The sequence below is a fragment of the Cynoglossus semilaevis genome, chromosome 12, assembly GCF_000523025.1.
Source record: "Cynoglossus semilaevis isolate Cse_v1.0 chromosome 12, Cse_v1.0, whole genome shotgun sequence".
NCBI lineage: Eukaryota > Metazoa > Chordata > Actinopteri > Pleuronectiformes > Cynoglossidae > Cynoglossus > Cynoglossus semilaevis.
This window is the reverse complement of record NC_024318.1, coordinates 15,360,443-15,378,231: the sequence shown is the minus strand read 5'-3', so window position 1 is coordinate 15,378,231 and position 17,789 is coordinate 15,360,443. Positions and strand designations below refer to the sequence as shown.

General features: G+C 40.0%; 2 protein-coding genes and 1 pseudogene across 2 annotated transcripts in view; 2 read left to right on the top strand and 1 right to left on the bottom strand.

Annotated features, from left to right (window-relative positions):
• Positions 1-1,494, bottom strand: part of LOC103387683 (phosphatidylcholine:ceramide cholinephosphotransferase 1) — a 15,261-nt gene extending 13,767 nt beyond the window's left edge. Inside the window, 1 exon segment of the mRNA XM_008322441.3 lies at positions 1,340-1,494. The gene's annotated coding sequence lies outside the window, so the exon portion shown is untranslated.
• Positions 1,495-7,796: 6,302 nt separating this feature from the next.
• LOC103387687 (multiple inositol polyphosphate phosphatase 1-like) lies at positions 7,797-13,147 on the top strand (annotated as a pseudogene).
• A 32-nt stretch (positions 13,148-13,179) lies between these two features.
• Positions 13,180-17,502, top strand: minpp1a (multiple inositol-polyphosphate phosphatase 1a). The gene is made up of 5 exons (XM_008322442.3): positions 13,180-13,840; positions 14,712-14,906; positions 15,337-15,434; positions 16,141-16,271; positions 16,510-17,502. The coding sequence occupies exons 1-5, from the start codon at positions 13,210-13,212 to the stop codon at positions 16,892-16,894; spliced, it is 1,440 nt and encodes a 479-aa protein (XP_008320664.1). The 5' UTR covers positions 13,180-13,209; the 3' UTR covers positions 16,895-17,502.
• The last annotated feature ends 287 nt before the right edge of the window (positions 17,503-17,789 follow it).

The following is a 17,789-nucleotide window of genomic DNA, read 5'->3' as shown; positions in this document are numbered from 1 at the left end:
GCAGTGAATCAAACTGTGATTTTTGAACTCTGATTTAGGGGAACTGGTGCCTCATAAGTCAGTCACTAGTTCAAAGGCGATCTGACGTATAATGGTAATGTTTACATCACAACTTGTCTAGGGCTCTAGAAACGCCTCTCTTATGGCAAGCCGTTTTAACATTTAAACTCCAAGCTGGATATGTATTGCAGGTGTGTCTAACTTTTTTTTTCTCACTTAGTCGAAAATAACATTTCGGATATCCGCAGCGACATTCTTCCTATCTGTAATTGTCATTTTAGATATCCACACCGACTTTCCTCCGAGGGCAAATTACGTCACCTTTGCAATTCATTTGTATGGGTTTCATAATTACGGATATTCACAATTCAGCTGTGGATATACACAACGTAAGTTACAGATATCTGCAACTGAATTATAGATATCCGTAATTCCGGTTTGAAATGTGTACAACGTGATTCTGACTAGTCTTAACTCAATTCCAAGGTATCTTCAATTTACCTCATTTTAAGACATCTACATGCTTCTTTTCAGATATCTTAACATACGTTTTGACTAGGCGAAATGATGTTGTTCATATCAACAATGTTTAAATGTTGAAACGGCTTGCCATACCTCTCTGCCACTGTAACGTTACTCGTCACACCTGTGACACAGCGTTACAAAAAAAAAACAAAAAACAAATGTTGCTTATGATGCCAAAACACCGCTTTCAATCATCATCCCAACAGCTGTTTATATACCATGGCTTATGAGCTTTAAGTCTGAAAGTCTAAAAATAGATAAGCGAGCTGGCGTCTTCTAGCATTGGGCTAGGCTAGCTATTTAGCTTATGCTCAACCCATACCGGGCTCGTATGTTTGTAGAGCGGTCAGAAGTAACGGTTAGTGACTCACCGAGTAACTGTGACCGTGACTCAGGTAAAGCATTTGCATTACGGAGCAACATGTTTTAACTCATCTAGCAGGTAACCAGCCGTACGTGGGCATTAACTAATACCCTCCTTCACACTGCCCCTCCGCCCCCATCACGGTACAATAACTAAAGACGTTTTTCGTTAAGTGATATCTTGTTTTTACCACAAGGCCAGTGAGCATAAGTGTCCCTCTGCTTATCCTTTAGTCAACATCGCTCGTTTACCGATGACGCATAAGACAGCATTAGAACTGTCTTACAGTACGTGTGACTAACAGTGAGTGTGAGTAACATATTAACTAACTGTTCCCCATGCCACGACTTAGACCCTTCAGACAAGCCACACAAATGAGTGGGGGTCTGCCAGGGAGTCTAACGCTGGTTTCTATACCACTACTAGTGAAAAGTGTGTTTGTGCCATTACCTTGTTGTGTGTTATGATGATGTCTCTCCCAAAAGTGAAATGGCAGAAAAAGACACGAGTCGCTCCCTGTATTTTCCCAGCGCCTTCTCTGGAAGGTAGGCGTTTGACTAGAGAGCAGCAGGGAGATCGCTTCATACCGTCACCCTGCTGCATTCATAGGGCGTGGAAAATATCAGGAATACGGGTATCAGGATTGTGTAGCACAGCATTGGTCGTGCTACTATAAAAGGTAACCAAAACAATATAAATATACAATTTTGAGAACTGTTATGAAGAACATATACATAACGAAAAAGGCAAACGGTGAATTAATTTGTTCTACAAAATAGTGACTTACCGATCACGCTGGGTACCTATCGCGGAATGTTTTCGAGTGTACATGAATGCATCACCAGTGACAGCTCCTTAATTTTGGAAACGTAAAGCAATCGTCATCTGTATTTATAAACTGCATAAACACACTTTATTAAAGTTGTTGATGATTGAGGTAAATATCTCAGATATGATATGCTTTAATTACAACTACACAATACAAAACAACAACAATAATAATAATTATTATTATTGTTGTTGTTATTGTTATTATTATACTGTCCTTAAGTGAAATAGGATAACTATTTGAACCAAGCCTGAATAATGTACCATATTCGTCATGGAAAAAAAAAACTCTTTCCAATAATTTTACCAAAAGCTTTTTGTTCAGAACAATTCTTACCGTTTTTGTTTTGATCAAAAAGTAAATCAGATGTCTGTAGCACAGCACAGTCACGTGACCTGTCGACGTTCTGCTGTTATTCTGCTGTTTGCCGTTATCACATCTGTAAACGTGTCGTCCTGAAGTCCACGTTCCACTCATACAAGCTGTTGTAAAGTTATCGGCAGCACTTCCTAATACGTGATAACATGGTTCGGATTTGTGTAAACATAGGCTGAAGTATGAAACGACTGTGTGTGTTTGAGACTTTACATCGCTATGCTTCTGTAATGTCCGTGTCAACATGGACTTGGGACTACCTTAGTAGGTTAATGCAATTTGACACAGTTCAGCTCTGCATCAAACGCACTCTTTGACATGAGACGTGATGCATTGATTTTGTGCTGAAAGGTCTTTGAGTTTCTATTTGAGTTAAACATGAAGACATTTGAAATGTGCACAGTCAAGCACTGTAAGTCAAAGTTCAGCCAGTTTTAAAGAAAACAATACAGTCCGTTGACTGTATTTGTGTTGATATAGCAATGCATCAATAGCCACGTTTATAATTACCCAGCTGGTGAATGACACCATAATTTAAGTAAGTTTGATTTTAATTTTAAAACATCCTGTATAGTACAGACCATCAGATCACCCCATAATACTACGCTTGGAATTTAAAGGCATATTTTCACTAATTCATTGTTCATTGTTCAGCTCTTTTAACTGAAATAGAATAATTAGATTGGCATATCCACTCACATTTTCATCTGTTTTGTCTGACAGACTCTTAATTTTGTTAGGAGGTCACTATTTTAATCCCTATCACACGGAACTGATAAGCGTCCTCTGCAGGAGTGGACAACGAGTCTAATTCTTTCATCATTTTATTTTAAATTGCTAATGTATGACTGAGGCTGACAGCACCCCGTCTGCCAGTTCACTTGATCACAAAATATGTTGTGCAACATTTATTTCTTCATAAACCTGTATTGCAAGTCTCCTGTGGTGTAGGATATACTTGTCAAGCTATCAGATAAAACTGTAAAACTTTTGACAAGTAACTTTTACATGAAGAACCTGTTTGTTTGGTTTTTCCCTTCACTTTATTTGACTAGAAATAACTTCTTTTCTTTTTTTTTTTTACAATTTTACAACAATTTTACAAGTTCTTGTACCTCATCGTGAGTATTACAATTCAAGGTCATGTGAAAGGCAGGCTTTATCTGTATTTATTTCATGTGATACCCGACTGGTAAAAGTTTAATACAATTCTTAAATGTAACGACTGTCTCTTCACCTGCTCTGTTGGAACTACTAATCATTAGCGTTTCCCAAATTTTTCTTGGCCCTGCACACCCTTCTATGTCCCCGTCATGCTCAAATGAACACAACACACGTATAACACAGAAATATATATAGCCTGAATTTATATATTCCTTAAAATGTCAGCTATTGACTCTAAATTTGACAAAGGAAACGTCTGTTGATACTTCTTTATCGTACAAAAAAAATCCTTCGGAGAAAAAAAAACCCCATCACGTTTTGTTTTTATCTCGCGCACCCTCTAGTGGCAGCGCGACCAAAGACCAAACAAAGTCGCTACATATATTCTTGACAAGCCTCTTTTAAACGGTTTTATTTACTCGAGGTTGCCAGTTGGTGGCTGTTTTGCTGTACCACAAATTTACATTTTATCTACGGTTGAAAACACATAGTTTAGAAAAAAATGGCACTGGACTCTGAGTGAGTACTGTCGGTTTGTCAACGTGTTGTCGCAGCTGCTTTTTGTTATCTCTATCAGCTCAAACTGCTGAACTAACATGACACTTGAGGACACCGTGAAAACACCATGTGTTTCAACACAGTAGGGTCGAAAGAGGAAGTTAACCTTTATCTTATAGAGTATTTATTTCAATCAAGTTCACGGCCTCCCTGTGTACAGTTTCCAAAAAACAAACCTGAACATCGTGATTAAGAGTCAGAACTAACAGCACCAGGGGCTTTCAGCAGCTGTATTACATTGACCTCAACATTGTTGGAGGTTAGCAGAACTATATGACGGGCTCAAAACACAGGTGCTGTGCACTGTCCTTCAATGCACTCTTGTAAGAGCCGTGGGTGACCAAGGCTAATCCTGGCCACGGTCAGAAATGACCTTCAGAAGACTTCAACTGACATTTCATTATCTCAGCAAAGAGGTAACGAGTTTGATCAAGTTATGAACACAACAACACACGTGTATTTTCACGAGTGTTGTACAATAAATTCAACTAAATCTTCGTTTATGGAGATAAAATATTCGGTTTACAGAAATACAATTTAAGTCATTGTTATGTTAGATACATACAAGACCCTAATGTTTACTGTTTGTGTTTTTCCGTTTGTGGATAATTTCTTACACGACCCTTTTTTTTAACAGATTCACACTTCCAGATGCAAAATTGTCTGTGATGAAGGTCCGTGTGTGGCGTCATTCTACCATTGTAAACACTAGATGGTGGTGTTTTGTCATTTTTAATGAACTTCAATGAACTAATACGACGTGTTGTTGCGTTAATACAAAGGTGATACACACTCGATGGGAGTGCTCGAGCTGAAAAGGTCAGTTTTATTCCTATAGACCTATGTGTCTCAACGGAGGTTTAAAATTAGAACTGAATTATTCTCCTTAAAAGCAACATAACCGGGAGAATGGACTTTATACTGGCTTTATATTAGGAATACAAAATAAAGCAGAATAAGTTAAGACTGAAAACCAAATCAAATCACACTTAGAACGCATTTTGGCAAAGGTGGGGTAAAAAAACCCCAACCTGTTCTTTTCAGGAAGATCTTGGCAGATCCAGGCTCAGTTTTGTCATCTGCCCTGGCAAAATACCATTTCACCGGTCAAAGTGTGTTTGGGGAGGCTTTAACTTCAGGTCAAATGCCATGCTTGCTTCAGACCACTGAGAGGGCAGTGGGTAAGTCAATGACTGACAAGCTGACTGGCACAATTATCAAATGGATTGCCACCAGCTCTTTCAACTAAAAATGTGAACCCTTTGGATTAGACTCAAATCAAATCAGGCATAAAAAACGCACACATCTACCTGCTGATACTGGTCTTTCACAACAGTATATAATAATTTAATCGCAATTTAAGCGACAGGCACCTTTCATTTAATCAGATCACAAATCTGGATCATTTGTCAGCCCTCTGGTTATCCTCAAATCAGATATGTTTGTTAATGCTATCTTTTGACCCATAGGGGTGTATTTCTATCTCACTTGCTGCTTCCAAGGGCGTAACGAAGCAGTGCTCAGATGAGAACCGGTGTTGTGTGTCTGCTGGTACAGGATTTCCCAAAACAATCCTGCTTGAAACGTAATCTTATTCCAAATGAAACTGGCAGAACATGTCAAACTTGTTGACTAAGAATACCTAATAGTACTGATACTTAGTCATATGTTAGTTAAGTCATATGTTCCGTATATGTCCAGTGTCTCCTTTCATATCCATACAGTTACTGCTGCCAGGGGGTTCAAGAAGAACCTGTACAGCCTGCAGGCAACCTGAGTTGGAGATATAGGAATCCCAACCATCCCACTCGCAGAAGGCCAGAATATGAAGGCTTCTACTGTACAAAATACATCATGTCATACACCTCCTCTATCGGGTTTTTGTACAAATGGGGCTAAATGGGATTCGCTTATGTAAATCTGACTTGTTTTAATGTAGTGTTTCAACCTTGGGGTCGGGATCCCATGTGGGGTTGCCTGGAATTCAATTGGGGTCGCCTAAATGTCATTGATCGAAAAAATGAATGAATGATGAAAATATTATTTGAAACTGTATTCTTCACTTTCATGAATATAATAGAGTTCAAATAAAATGCGACATATTAAAATATCTAAGCTAGCAACCAGCGCCTTAAACCGAGCCTTCATTGATTGGTCGAGCAGTCGATCACATATGAAAATTGTGCCCCATTTGTCATGATTTATTTTGTATTTTTTACTTCAAAATGTGATCCAAGCTTTTATTAGTGACATGTTCAATTGAAGAAAAGCTCTGACAAGGCATACAGTACAGACCCTGGACTCACATTCAGATAGAGTAACTGTTGAAATCCACTGAGCACCTACTTCCACCCCATTTATAGCATGATATTAATATTTTAAATGGAGAGCAAATGTGTGATTTAAAAAAAATCTGACTAAATGATTTTTATTACCTATTTATTTGGTTACTCTGGAGATGTTAAATGGTTGTTGACATCCGTCTAGAGTGAGTCTGATTCAATCACCTGTTAAAACGCCTGTAAAAACCACTTTGTAACCATATTATTACCTATTTCTTTGGTTACTCTGTAGATGTTAAATGGTTGTTGACCTCCGTCTAGAGTGAGTCTGTAAAAACCGCCTGTAAAAACCACTTTGTAACCATATAACCCTGTCATTGTCATGTCACTGTCAGCAATGTGGGTTAAACATGAGAGATTTTAGCTCAGCCAATATAGTAGTTAAAGCACTGCCTTTAAACCATCCTCAAGGGAAAAGCTCACATGTAGCCCCAGCAGATAAGAGTTCTGACTTTCCAAAGCAGGTACATGACATTGTACGCAGAGTACATGGGAAAGTATTGTGTCTGCTGTTCGCATTGACCTGAAAGGCAATGAAAGCTTTTAAATTCTAAGAGTTGAATGAGTTAATCCTGCTGAGGTGTGAGGCGTGTTCTGCAATGTGCACCAACAGGTAATGGAAAACCAAAGGGCCCCAAAGGGCATTGTGATCTTAAGGTCTCCTGTACAGACCCTTCCTTAATGCTCATTTAAATAAAAAAAAGTGAACAAGTGAACGGAGCGGCATTAGATTGTCTATGGTGTGTCCTCGAGCAAAGGTGCAACGTGCAAGGCCTGGAGTTTGGTGGAACGCCAAGGTTATTACATTTCATATCTTCGGGGATGCCTCGCAGACAGTCCAGGGATGGTTGTGGACAAAACCAGCCGGTCCTCTTAATATAGTAAGAGGTACATTTAAGTTCCAATTAACAACAGCGGTATACTATACTATATAATATTGAGACAACAGAAAATAGAAGTGTTTAAACAACATGTGTTGGTACACACAGAAAGTCCGTCCAAAGAGCTAAGACAAAAATGGATGTATTATCAACATGTAGATTTATCACCGTCAACATCACAAAACAGCACAAAATTTTGATTAATTAGATTAAGATAAATTAAAAAATATATACATAAAATTAGAAATGAACAACCTGTAAGGTCAGTACCACAACAATTTCTCTCAATCTCTCATACATAATATTAGTATTCAATTATTTATCAGACTATGAAAATTACAATGTATGACTTGTGCCATAATCTTGTCATAACCCTTTGTCTAAGTCTTGACTCTTAAATATGGTGTTGGATAAATGTGGGGGAAAAATTGCATCTTTAAGATGAAATTCTGCCCTACTTTCATCATAGCCACTAAATATACTGTAAGTTATTGTACATCACATACATTATTCAAACTGTATTTAAAAATATATTCATATCACATTTTATATTTTGCAAAGGTCTTGTTTTCTGCTTAAAAAGGCTTTTTATTATTTTATTTTATTTTTTAGTATCTATCTCAAATGATGTCAGTTATATTTGGCTCAGTCTGTGTCCCAGTCTGTTGCCATAGTGTGTTTACATGCAAACTTACCATATGTAATTGCAGCCCTGCGGTCTGTATACTGTTGACACGCTCTACTGTTTATAAGTGCTGCCTTTGTGCGACTGTTGGGTGCAGATGTTTACTGTCACGCAAATTATATACATTTTATAACCTATAGAAAGTCATTAGAATATGATGTAATACGATATCTGGTTCACAAAACACTCATTAATGGCAGTGTTATTTGGCAATTAATAGATACTATATAGTATTTTGATAACGTTTATTCTCGTGGCCAATCAAGAATCAAGCCTGACTGTTTACGTCCCAAGACATTGAATGTTGGTTGGACAGTTTGTACATGACGTCATCAGTTAGGGTCCTCGGGCGGAATTTGCCTGAACTGTGTGTTATCATGTCGCCCAACTTTTGGATCCTCGTCGTCGCGCTTCTCATCAACATAACCGGGTTTTACTGCTGTCTTTATTCGGAAGAAGACCCAGACATACCAGTCATTGCCAAATATTTCACCACCAAGGGGAGATATGAGGAAGTGAACCCACATCTCCGAGACGACATACTCTTCGTCAATAGGTCCGCCCTGAAGCCTCCATCTCCACAATGCCGAGAGGCTCATCTGACAGCCGTCATCAGGCACGGCACCAGATACCCTACGATTAAAAACATCCAGAAGATGAGACGGCTGTACGGGCTGGTTGAGAGCCGAGCCTCTGGAGAAGAGAGCTGGCTGCGCGAAATCCAGAGCCAGGGGGCGGTGGGGGAGACGGAGGGTCCAGAGCCAGTGGACGATGTGGTACACGGATGACATGGACGGCCGACTGGCCATGAAAGGAGTGAGTGACCACAAGCACCTGGCCGTCAGGCTGTCCAAGCTCTTCCCCTCACTGCTGACTGAGGAGAAGCTGCGGGCTGGACAGGTGAACTTCATGACGAGCTCCAAGCACAGATGTGTCAACAGCACGTTGTCCTTCATGGCGGGACTGACAGAACAGTGGGCGATCAGAGGTAGGACCGTGGCCCTCCTCACCCTCACTGCACTGGGTCTCACCACACCTCAATCAGTACATGGGACAAAACTCGAGTAGTTAAAATCAACAGATGTTTGTACGAGCTTTACCTATGACATCACAACGTCACCGTGACGTGACTGGAAAATAAATCTGACGCAGGACACGCCTTCTGTCTGCGTTGATCTGCACAGACTGGGTTAAGTCCGTGGAGTTTAATTGGAGCGTTAACAAGCTAAAGTTCTGCTTTTCTCTTTAGTCCATCCTTTATAGACTTCCTCTGTGGTTGTCCAGTTATTACTCTGTGGTTTGTACCTGTGATGGACACATACACAGAGCTTGGTTAACACAAGTCACTGCTATGAGGTGACATTCTTCCCAACAGTCGTGGCAAAGGAGAAACATCAGGTAAAATAAAATTAAAAAATATAAATATAAGGAAATAAAAAAAAAACAACAACAAAAAACTAAACCTAAAGTCTGGCTCTACTAAAGCTTGACCTCTCATAACCAGACTGGCCTCAGTTAGAGGCCAGTCTGGTTATAGTAGAGAAGGCATGCAAGGGCCTAATTTCACTAAAAAAAAAGTTTATTAGTTTATAGCTGCATAGTTAAATGTGGTATCGAAGTATAAAAACACCAGGCAGCACCTGTTAAACTAGGTGAAATTCTACCTGTAAAAGAACACGGTGACCGAGCCACAAGCATGAGTTAGTGCTGCAGGTTTGACGCCCTGACAAAAACAGTGCCATAAAACCATACAAATCAATTTTTTTTGACATGATATGATGTGCTGCCATCTTTGTTTTTACTTTGACTTGTATCAGACTATGAGCTCCTTAGTTCCAGCTACTTCCTGATTCTCCATGTGATTGTAATCCAGTAACGTTCTGTTTTCTCCTCTCTTTCTTTACTTCCCAGATGTGGAGTTTGAACACACACTGAATGATGCTCTGATGAGATTCTTTGACAAGTGCACCAGGTTTGTAGAGGAAATTGACAAAAACGCCACAGCCTCAGCAGAGATGCAACTGTTCAAGGAGGGACCAGAGATGAGGAGGGTCCAGGAAAAGATTGCAAGCCGCCTTCGTGTCCCTTACCAGTCCATCACAGAGGGTTAGTGGAATAGTTGAAATTCAGGACAGCTGTGAAATCAGCAATGTTAGCATCTGTTAGCATCTGTGGGAGTCTGCATTGATGCTAAATGACACTTATCAAATCACTGTAAACAAAAGACAAAATACAATTTTATCTGATCAATCGCAGTGCTGTGTAGCATGTTAGTGCACTGGCAGACTGTTTGTGTGATCTTCAGTGAATGTAGTTCAGCTGTTTGTAGTGCGAGCTAGAGTTCAAAGGTCACACACATTTACTACTTATTACCATGTGAGTCTTTCCACAGAAAGTTGTTCCCTGACGCCTTGATACTTTACTTTTAAGCCCGGTCACTTTTAAGTGACCATGATGAGAGGTGAGAGGAGATAATTATTCGTATGCTGCTTTTCTCATTTGTCATATTTTATCTTACACTTTTAAAGAGCAGCTTTTATAATTATTTCTTGTTTTGAAAACCATTCTTCTTTAACTACTTATACGTTTCTGCAACCTTCCTTCCACAGAAATGGCAGAGGCTGCCTTTGATTTGTGCGCGTATGAGTTTGCCATCAAGGCCGTGAACTCGCCTTGGTGTTGCCTCTTTGATGAAGTTGATGCTCTGGTATGTGTCCTCTCAACAACAAAATAGATGGATGGATAATTGGATGGATGGATGGATAGATTTCCCTTTGCCAGTCTACATTTCCCATTAATTTGCTAATTACAACTCCCCGCTAACTATCAACGCTTTGCATTGTGACGACAGAACTCCCCGCTACCTATCAACGCTTTGCATTGTGACGACAGACAAACTGCCAAAAAGGCTGGGTGCTAAAGGCTGCTAAAACTAGCATAGTTTGATTTAGCCAACAAAAATGGAAACATTTGTGATTAAAAAAAAACCCCAAAATATCCACGGAACACACAGTGTTGTCCAGCATCTTGTTAACGACTGCAGTAGTGAAACAGACGTGAGGCAGAAAAAAATGTCGGACTTTTCAAGCAAGCTGATAAGGCAAATCCCCATGGATAGCCTACGATGCTGCAAAAACGAATATGGAAAACCTCAACAGGGCCTATTAGTAGATTATTAGGTTAGTAGTAGTCGTGGGTTAGTAGATAATTATTGTTGTCATGTGTGTGGTGTTGTTATTGCAATCTCTATTATTTAATTACATTCGAACTCTATGCTATGCTGTGCTATGCTAAAATACTAAAACATATACCATATTATCTCTATGGTCTGTATATGTATAGATAAGCAAAATAAATAAATAGTTTAAATATAAATACAGTCTAAATAGTTAAATAAACAGTCACATATATTAGTATAAGTAGTATTGTTGTGAAATTCCGTCTTTACTTACGGAGGAATTTTCCCGGTGTCACTTACACAGACCTAATTTTACACATTTCTCTGTCAATCATTTATTATGATTCTTGGACCCTGGATCTCATGATGAGTCTGTGTCAATAAATATAAAAGGTTAAGTCTCCATGGAGAAAAAACAATTGTGTTATAATATATCCAAGAGTTTCTCGTCATTCAACTGGAAAAACTCAGATTACACCAGAAGTCATTGGTAGATAATAGTATTCATTCACTTTGAAAAGGTTTGCTGTTATCTGTCCCACAAAGATTATTTTGTATCAAGTTTGACTGACTCGACTCTGGTGTCCTACAGCTGGTAGAGAAGACAGTATGACTTTACATGACCCCTGTTCCAAGCCCTGACTAACAGCTTTTTATCTCATCTTCTCACAAACAGGTTATGGAGTATTCAAATGACCTGAAGCAGTTCTGGAAGAGAAGCTACGGCCATGACATCAACAGCAAGGCAAGTTGCATATTGTTCCACGATGTGTTCAGCCGACTGGACAAGGCAGCAAACGAGATCAAGTAAGCAAACTAGCCAGTTTACCAAGGGAAAATAGGCGTTCTTCTTCGTCCGTGTCTTCTTCTTCATCATCATCTTTGATAAATAAATGTCCTGACTGCCAAGTTGCTAACCGCATTAACTGCTTGTATCAACAATACCTCCCTTGTGTCATGCTTGTGACAGTGGTTAACATGCTATTTATGTCAGATCTGGCCAGCAAGTGACTGAAGCTGTGACAATCCAGATAGGCCACGCAGAGACTCTACTGCCACTGCTTACCCTGCTGGGCTTCTTTAGGGACAGTGAAGCCCTGAAATCAACAAACTTCGCCCAACAGGCCCAGCGTTCTTTCCGTACCAGCTACATGATGCCCTACGCTGCTAACCTGCTCTTGGTGTTGTACGACTGCGGAAATGGTGACCTGAGACTGCAGGCACTCCTCAACGAGAAGCCTGTGGCGTTTCCTGGTTTGACTGACCTGACATCCTCCATGCCACGTTATGAAGATGTCAGAAGTCACTACAGAGAACTTCTCCGGGGCTGTGACTTTGAGACTGAGTGTCAGCTGTTCAACAAACCAGTGGACAGTTAGGCAGACCATGTGGAATTATGTCAATCCTGTGTTATTTGCAAGTGCGAATGTGGATATTGTAAAGGTTTTAACCTCCTGCCTTTATTTCTTACCATGTCCTAAAAATATCATTTCAAGTGCTATGCAACATGATATCATTAATTACAAGATACTACCAAGTGATTTTTTTTCAGTAACAGTATTATGCACATGCACTTAAATTACTATGTTGTTCGTTGTGATGGTTCTAGTGGTTTTAACAACAGATTTAAATGACATATCGACAGATTTATAGTTGTAATACTACGCCTGCTAATTTACATTGAAGCTCATAGCAGAACACACAGTTACAGCATTTAACCTCAGGATATTTGCATTTTGTATTTCATTTGGTTTTTATTTGCAATGGAGGTCTGTATTTAAAATTTAATTGAAAAATGTTTCGAGGAAAGCCAAAAAATGACCTTTCCCCTTTACCCTACAGAACTCCAGAGCTACCACAACAAATGACTTTTATTTTGAATTTTGTTATTTAGTTCTCGGGCTTTGCTAAAATAACCATTATCCCGGGGACATATTACGTATGGGCTACGTATAAAACACTAAATTATAGGTCTGACGAGTCACTGCGGTTCGAATGAACGTAGTTAGCAACATAGCTGTTGACACAATGTACTGTTTATGAGTATTATAAGTGCTGCCTTTGTGTGACTGTTGGGTGCAGATATTTACTGTCACGCATACTAAATACATTTTATAACCTAAAGAAAGTCATTAGAACATGATGTAATACGATATCTGGTTCACAGAACACTCATTAATGGCAGTGTTATTTGGCAATTAATAGATACTACACAGCTTTTTAATAAAGTTTCCTCTCGTGGCCAATCAAGAATCAAGCCTGGCTGTTTACGTTCCAGGATATAGAATGTTGGTTGGACAGTCGATCGATGACGTCATCAGTTAGGGTCCTCGGGCGGAATTTGCCTGAACTGTGTGTTATCATGACGCCCAACTTTTGGATCCTCGTCGTCGCGCTTCTCATCAACATAACCGGGTTTTACTGCTGTCTTTATTCGGAAGAAGACCCAGACATACCAGTCATTGCCAAATATTTCACCACCAAGGGGAGATATGAGGAAGTGAACCCACATCTCCGAGACGACATACTCTTCGTCAATAGGTCCGCCCTGAAGCCTCCATCTCCACAATGCCGAGAGGCTCATCTGACAGCCGTCATCAGGCACGGCACCAGATACCCTACGATTAAAAACATCCAGAAGATGAGACGGCTGTACGGGCTGGTTGAGAGCCGAGCCTCTGGAGAAGAGAGCTGGCTGCGGGAAATCCAGAGCCAGTGGACGATGTGGTACACGGATGACATGGACGGCCGACTGGCCATGAAAGGAGTGAGTGACCACAAGCACCTGGCCGTCAGGCTGTCCAAGCTCTTCCCCTCACTGCTGACTGAGGAGAAGCTGCGGGCTGGACAGGTGAACTTCATGACGAGCTCCAAGCACAGATGTGTCAACAGCACGTTGTCCTTCATGGCGGGACTGACAGAACAGTGGGCGATCAGAGGTAGGACCGTGGCCCTCCTCACCCTCACTGCACTGGGTCTCACCACACCTCAATCAGTACATGGGACAAAACTCGAGTAGTTAAAATCAACAGATGTTTGTACGAGCTTTACCTATGACATCACAACGTCACCGTGACGTGACTGGAAAATAAATCTGACGCAGGACACGCCTTCTGTCTGCGTTGATCTGCACAGACTGGGTTAAGTCCGTGGAGTTTAATTGGAGCGTTAACAAGCTAAAGTTCTGCTTTTCTCTTTAGTCCATCCTTTATAGACTTCCTCTGTGGTTGTCCAGTTATTACTCTGTGGTTTGTACCTGTGATGGACACATACACAGAGCTTGGTTAACACAAGTCACTGCTCTGAGGTGACATTCTTCCCAACAGTCGTGGCAAAGGAGAAACATCAGGTAAAATAAAATTAAAAAATATAAATATAAGAAAATTAAAAACAACAACAACAAAAAACTAAATCTAAAGTCTGGCTCTACTAAAGCTTAACCTCTCATAACCAGACTGGCCTCAGTTAGAAAGGTCCTGGGCCATAGCTAATCTTGGGCCTGTTTTCTTTATAATACAGAAGGCACGCAAGTGTCTTAATTTTACTTAAAAAAAGTTTATTAGTTTATAGCTGCTTAGTTAAATGTGGTATCGAAGTATAAAAACACCAGGCAGTACCTGTTAAACAAGGTGAAATTCTACCTGTAAAAGAACACGGTGACCGAGCCACAAGCATGAGTTTGAGCTGCAAGTAATGACGGTATTACAATGTCCAAACAAAACCTAAAAACATCGCCAGCTACTTCCTGATTCTCCATGTGATTGTAATCCAGTAACGTTCTGTTTTCTCTTCTCTTTCTTTACTTCCCAGATGTGGAGTTTGAACACACACTGAATGATGCTCTGATGAGATTCTTTGACAAGTGCACCAGGTTTGTAGAGGAAATTGACAAAAACGCCACAGCCTTAGCAGAGATGCAACTGTTCAAGGAGGGACCAGAGATGAGGAGGGTCCAGGAAAAAATCGCAGACCGCCTTCGTGTCCCATACCAGTCCATCACAGAGGGTTAGTGGAATAATTGAAATTCAAGTTATTTAGGACAGCAGTGAAATCAGTAAGTATGTTAGCGTAGCATCTGTTAGCATCTGTGGGGGTCTGCATCGATGCTAAATGACACTTTGCTTTTAAGACTTAAAAGTGATCATGCGTGGAATTATTATTATTAAACCAAAACACCACTTATTACTCAATACCTAGGGCCACAAAACTTTTTGTTTTGTTTTGTATATCTTCTCTTTTTGAACTCTACTGGACCACACAAAAAATGCATCATCTGTAACAGTTTGGAGATAATTATTCGTATGCTGCTTTTCTCATTCGTCATTTTTATTTTACATTTTTAAAGAGCAGCTTTTATGTTTATATCTTGTTTTGAAAAAAAAAATCTTCTTAACTTCCTACCTACGTATACGTTTCTGCAACCTTCCTTCCACAGAAATGGCAGAGGCTGCCTTTGATTTGTGCGCGTATGAGTTTGCCATCAAGGCCGTGAACTCGCCTTGGTGTTGCCTCTTTGATGAAGTTGATGCTCTGGTATGTGTCCTCTCAACAACAAAATAGATGGATGGATAATTGGATGGATGGATGGATAGATTTCCCTTTGCCAGTCTACATTTCCCATTAATTTGCTAATTACAACTCCCCGCTACCTATCAACGCTTTGCATTGTGACGACAGACAAAATGCCAAAAAGGCTGGGTGCTAAAGGCTGCTAAAACTAGCATAGTTTGATTTAGCCAACAAAAATGGAGAAATTTGTGATTTATTGGAGCCCTTTTGTTAGAGTTTTGGTGGTTTGGTATAAGTAGTATTGTTGTGAAATTCCATCTTCACTTACGGAGGAATTTTCCCGGTGTCACTTACACAGACCTAATTTTACACATTTCTCTGTCAATCATTTATTATGATTCTTGGACCCTGGATCTCATGAGGAGTCCGTGTCAATAAATATAAAAGGTTAAGTCTCCATGGAGAAAAAACAATTGTGTTATAATATATCCAAGAGTTTCTCGTCATTCCACTGGGAAAACTCAGATTACACCAGAAGTCATTGGTAGATAATAGTATTCATTCACTTTGAAAAGGTTTGCTGTTATCTGTCCCACAAAGATAATTTTGTATCAAGTTTGACTGACTCGACTCTGGTGTCCTACAGCTGGTAGAGAAGACAGTATGACTTTACATGACCCCTGTTCCAAGCCCTGACTAACAGCTTTTTATCTCATCTTCTCACAAACAGGTTATGGAGTATTCAAATGACCTGAAGCAGTTCTGGAAGAGAAGCTACGGCCATGACATCAACAGCAAGGCAAGTTGCATATTGTTCCACGATGTGTTCAGCCGACTGGACAAGGCAGCAAACGAGATCAAGTAAGCAAACTAGCCAGTTTACCAAGGGAAAATAGGCGTTCTTCTTCGTCCGTGTCTTCTTCTTCATCATCATCTTTGATAAATAAATGTCCTGACTGCCAAGTTGCTAACCGCATTAACTGCTTGTATCAACAACACCTACCTTGTGTCAACAGTACATGTTCCTTTGTTCATAAAATGCACATTCTGTGTACTGTATCATGTGTCGACAACGGTTAACATATGCTATTTATGTCAGATCTGGCCAGCAAGTGACTGAAGCTGTGACAATCCAGATAGGCCACGCAGAGACTCTACTGCCACTGCTTACCCTGCTGGGCTTCTTTAGGGACAGTGAAGCCCTGAAATCAACAAACTTTGCCCAACAGGCCCAGCGTTCTTTCCGTACCAGCTACATGATGCCCTACGCTGCTAACCTGCTTTTGGTGTTGTACGACTGCGGAAATGGTGACCTGAGACTGCAGGCACTCCTCAACGAGAAGCCTGTGGCGTTTCCTGGTTTGACTGACCTGACATCCTCCATGCCACGTTATGAAGATGTCAGAAGTCACTACAGAGAACTTCTCCGGGGCTGTGACTTTGAGACTGAGTGTCAGCTGTTCAACAAACCAGTGGACAGTTAGGCAGACCATGTGGAATTATGTCAATCCTGTGTTATTTGCAAGTGCGAATGTGGATATTGTAAAGGTTTTAACCTCCTGCTTTTAATTCTTACCATGTCCTCAAAATATCACTTCAAGTGCTATGCAACATGAAAGAGTTAATTACCAAATACTACCTTGTGATTTTTTTTAGTAATAGTATTATACACATTATACACAATTTTAATGGTTCTCATGGCTTTAACAAGAGATTCAAGTGTCATATCTACAGATTTATCATTTTAATGCTACACCTGCTCATTTGCGTTGAAGCTCATAGCAGAACACACGATTACAGCAATTAACCTCGGGACATTTGCAATTTATATTTTATTTGGTTTTTATTTGCAGTGGAGGTCTTTATCTAAAAATGAACTGAATGATGTTTCGAGGAAAGCCAAAAAATTGACCTTTCCCTTTTACCCTACAGAATTCCAGAGCTACCACACCAACAAGAAACACGTCAGTCCATTTTAATTGGTCTTTTGATTCAGCAGTATCACCTCACCAGTGTTTTTGCAGCTTTCATTATTTTTGCACGTTTTATTGATTGTAAAATTATGACCTGAAATATATGTTTTTGCAGTGTATTTTGTCTGATGGTGTCATTCTGTCAAATATTTACTCATCACTTTCTGCCTTACCTTATCAAATGCTTTACATCATGTAGAATATTGGGGACTCACATACAAAAGACAAAAGACGTCCTAACCTTTGTCACATTTTATTGGCTGTAGCTGTGGACGTCATATAGGCCTGAGTCATAAGCTAACCATGCTGTTTAAGACGTAAACAGAAGTACGAATGGAATATTCACCTGACTGCTGCTGTGAAGGTGAGTCCAGGTGTCATGTTCATGTACATGTGAAACGAATAA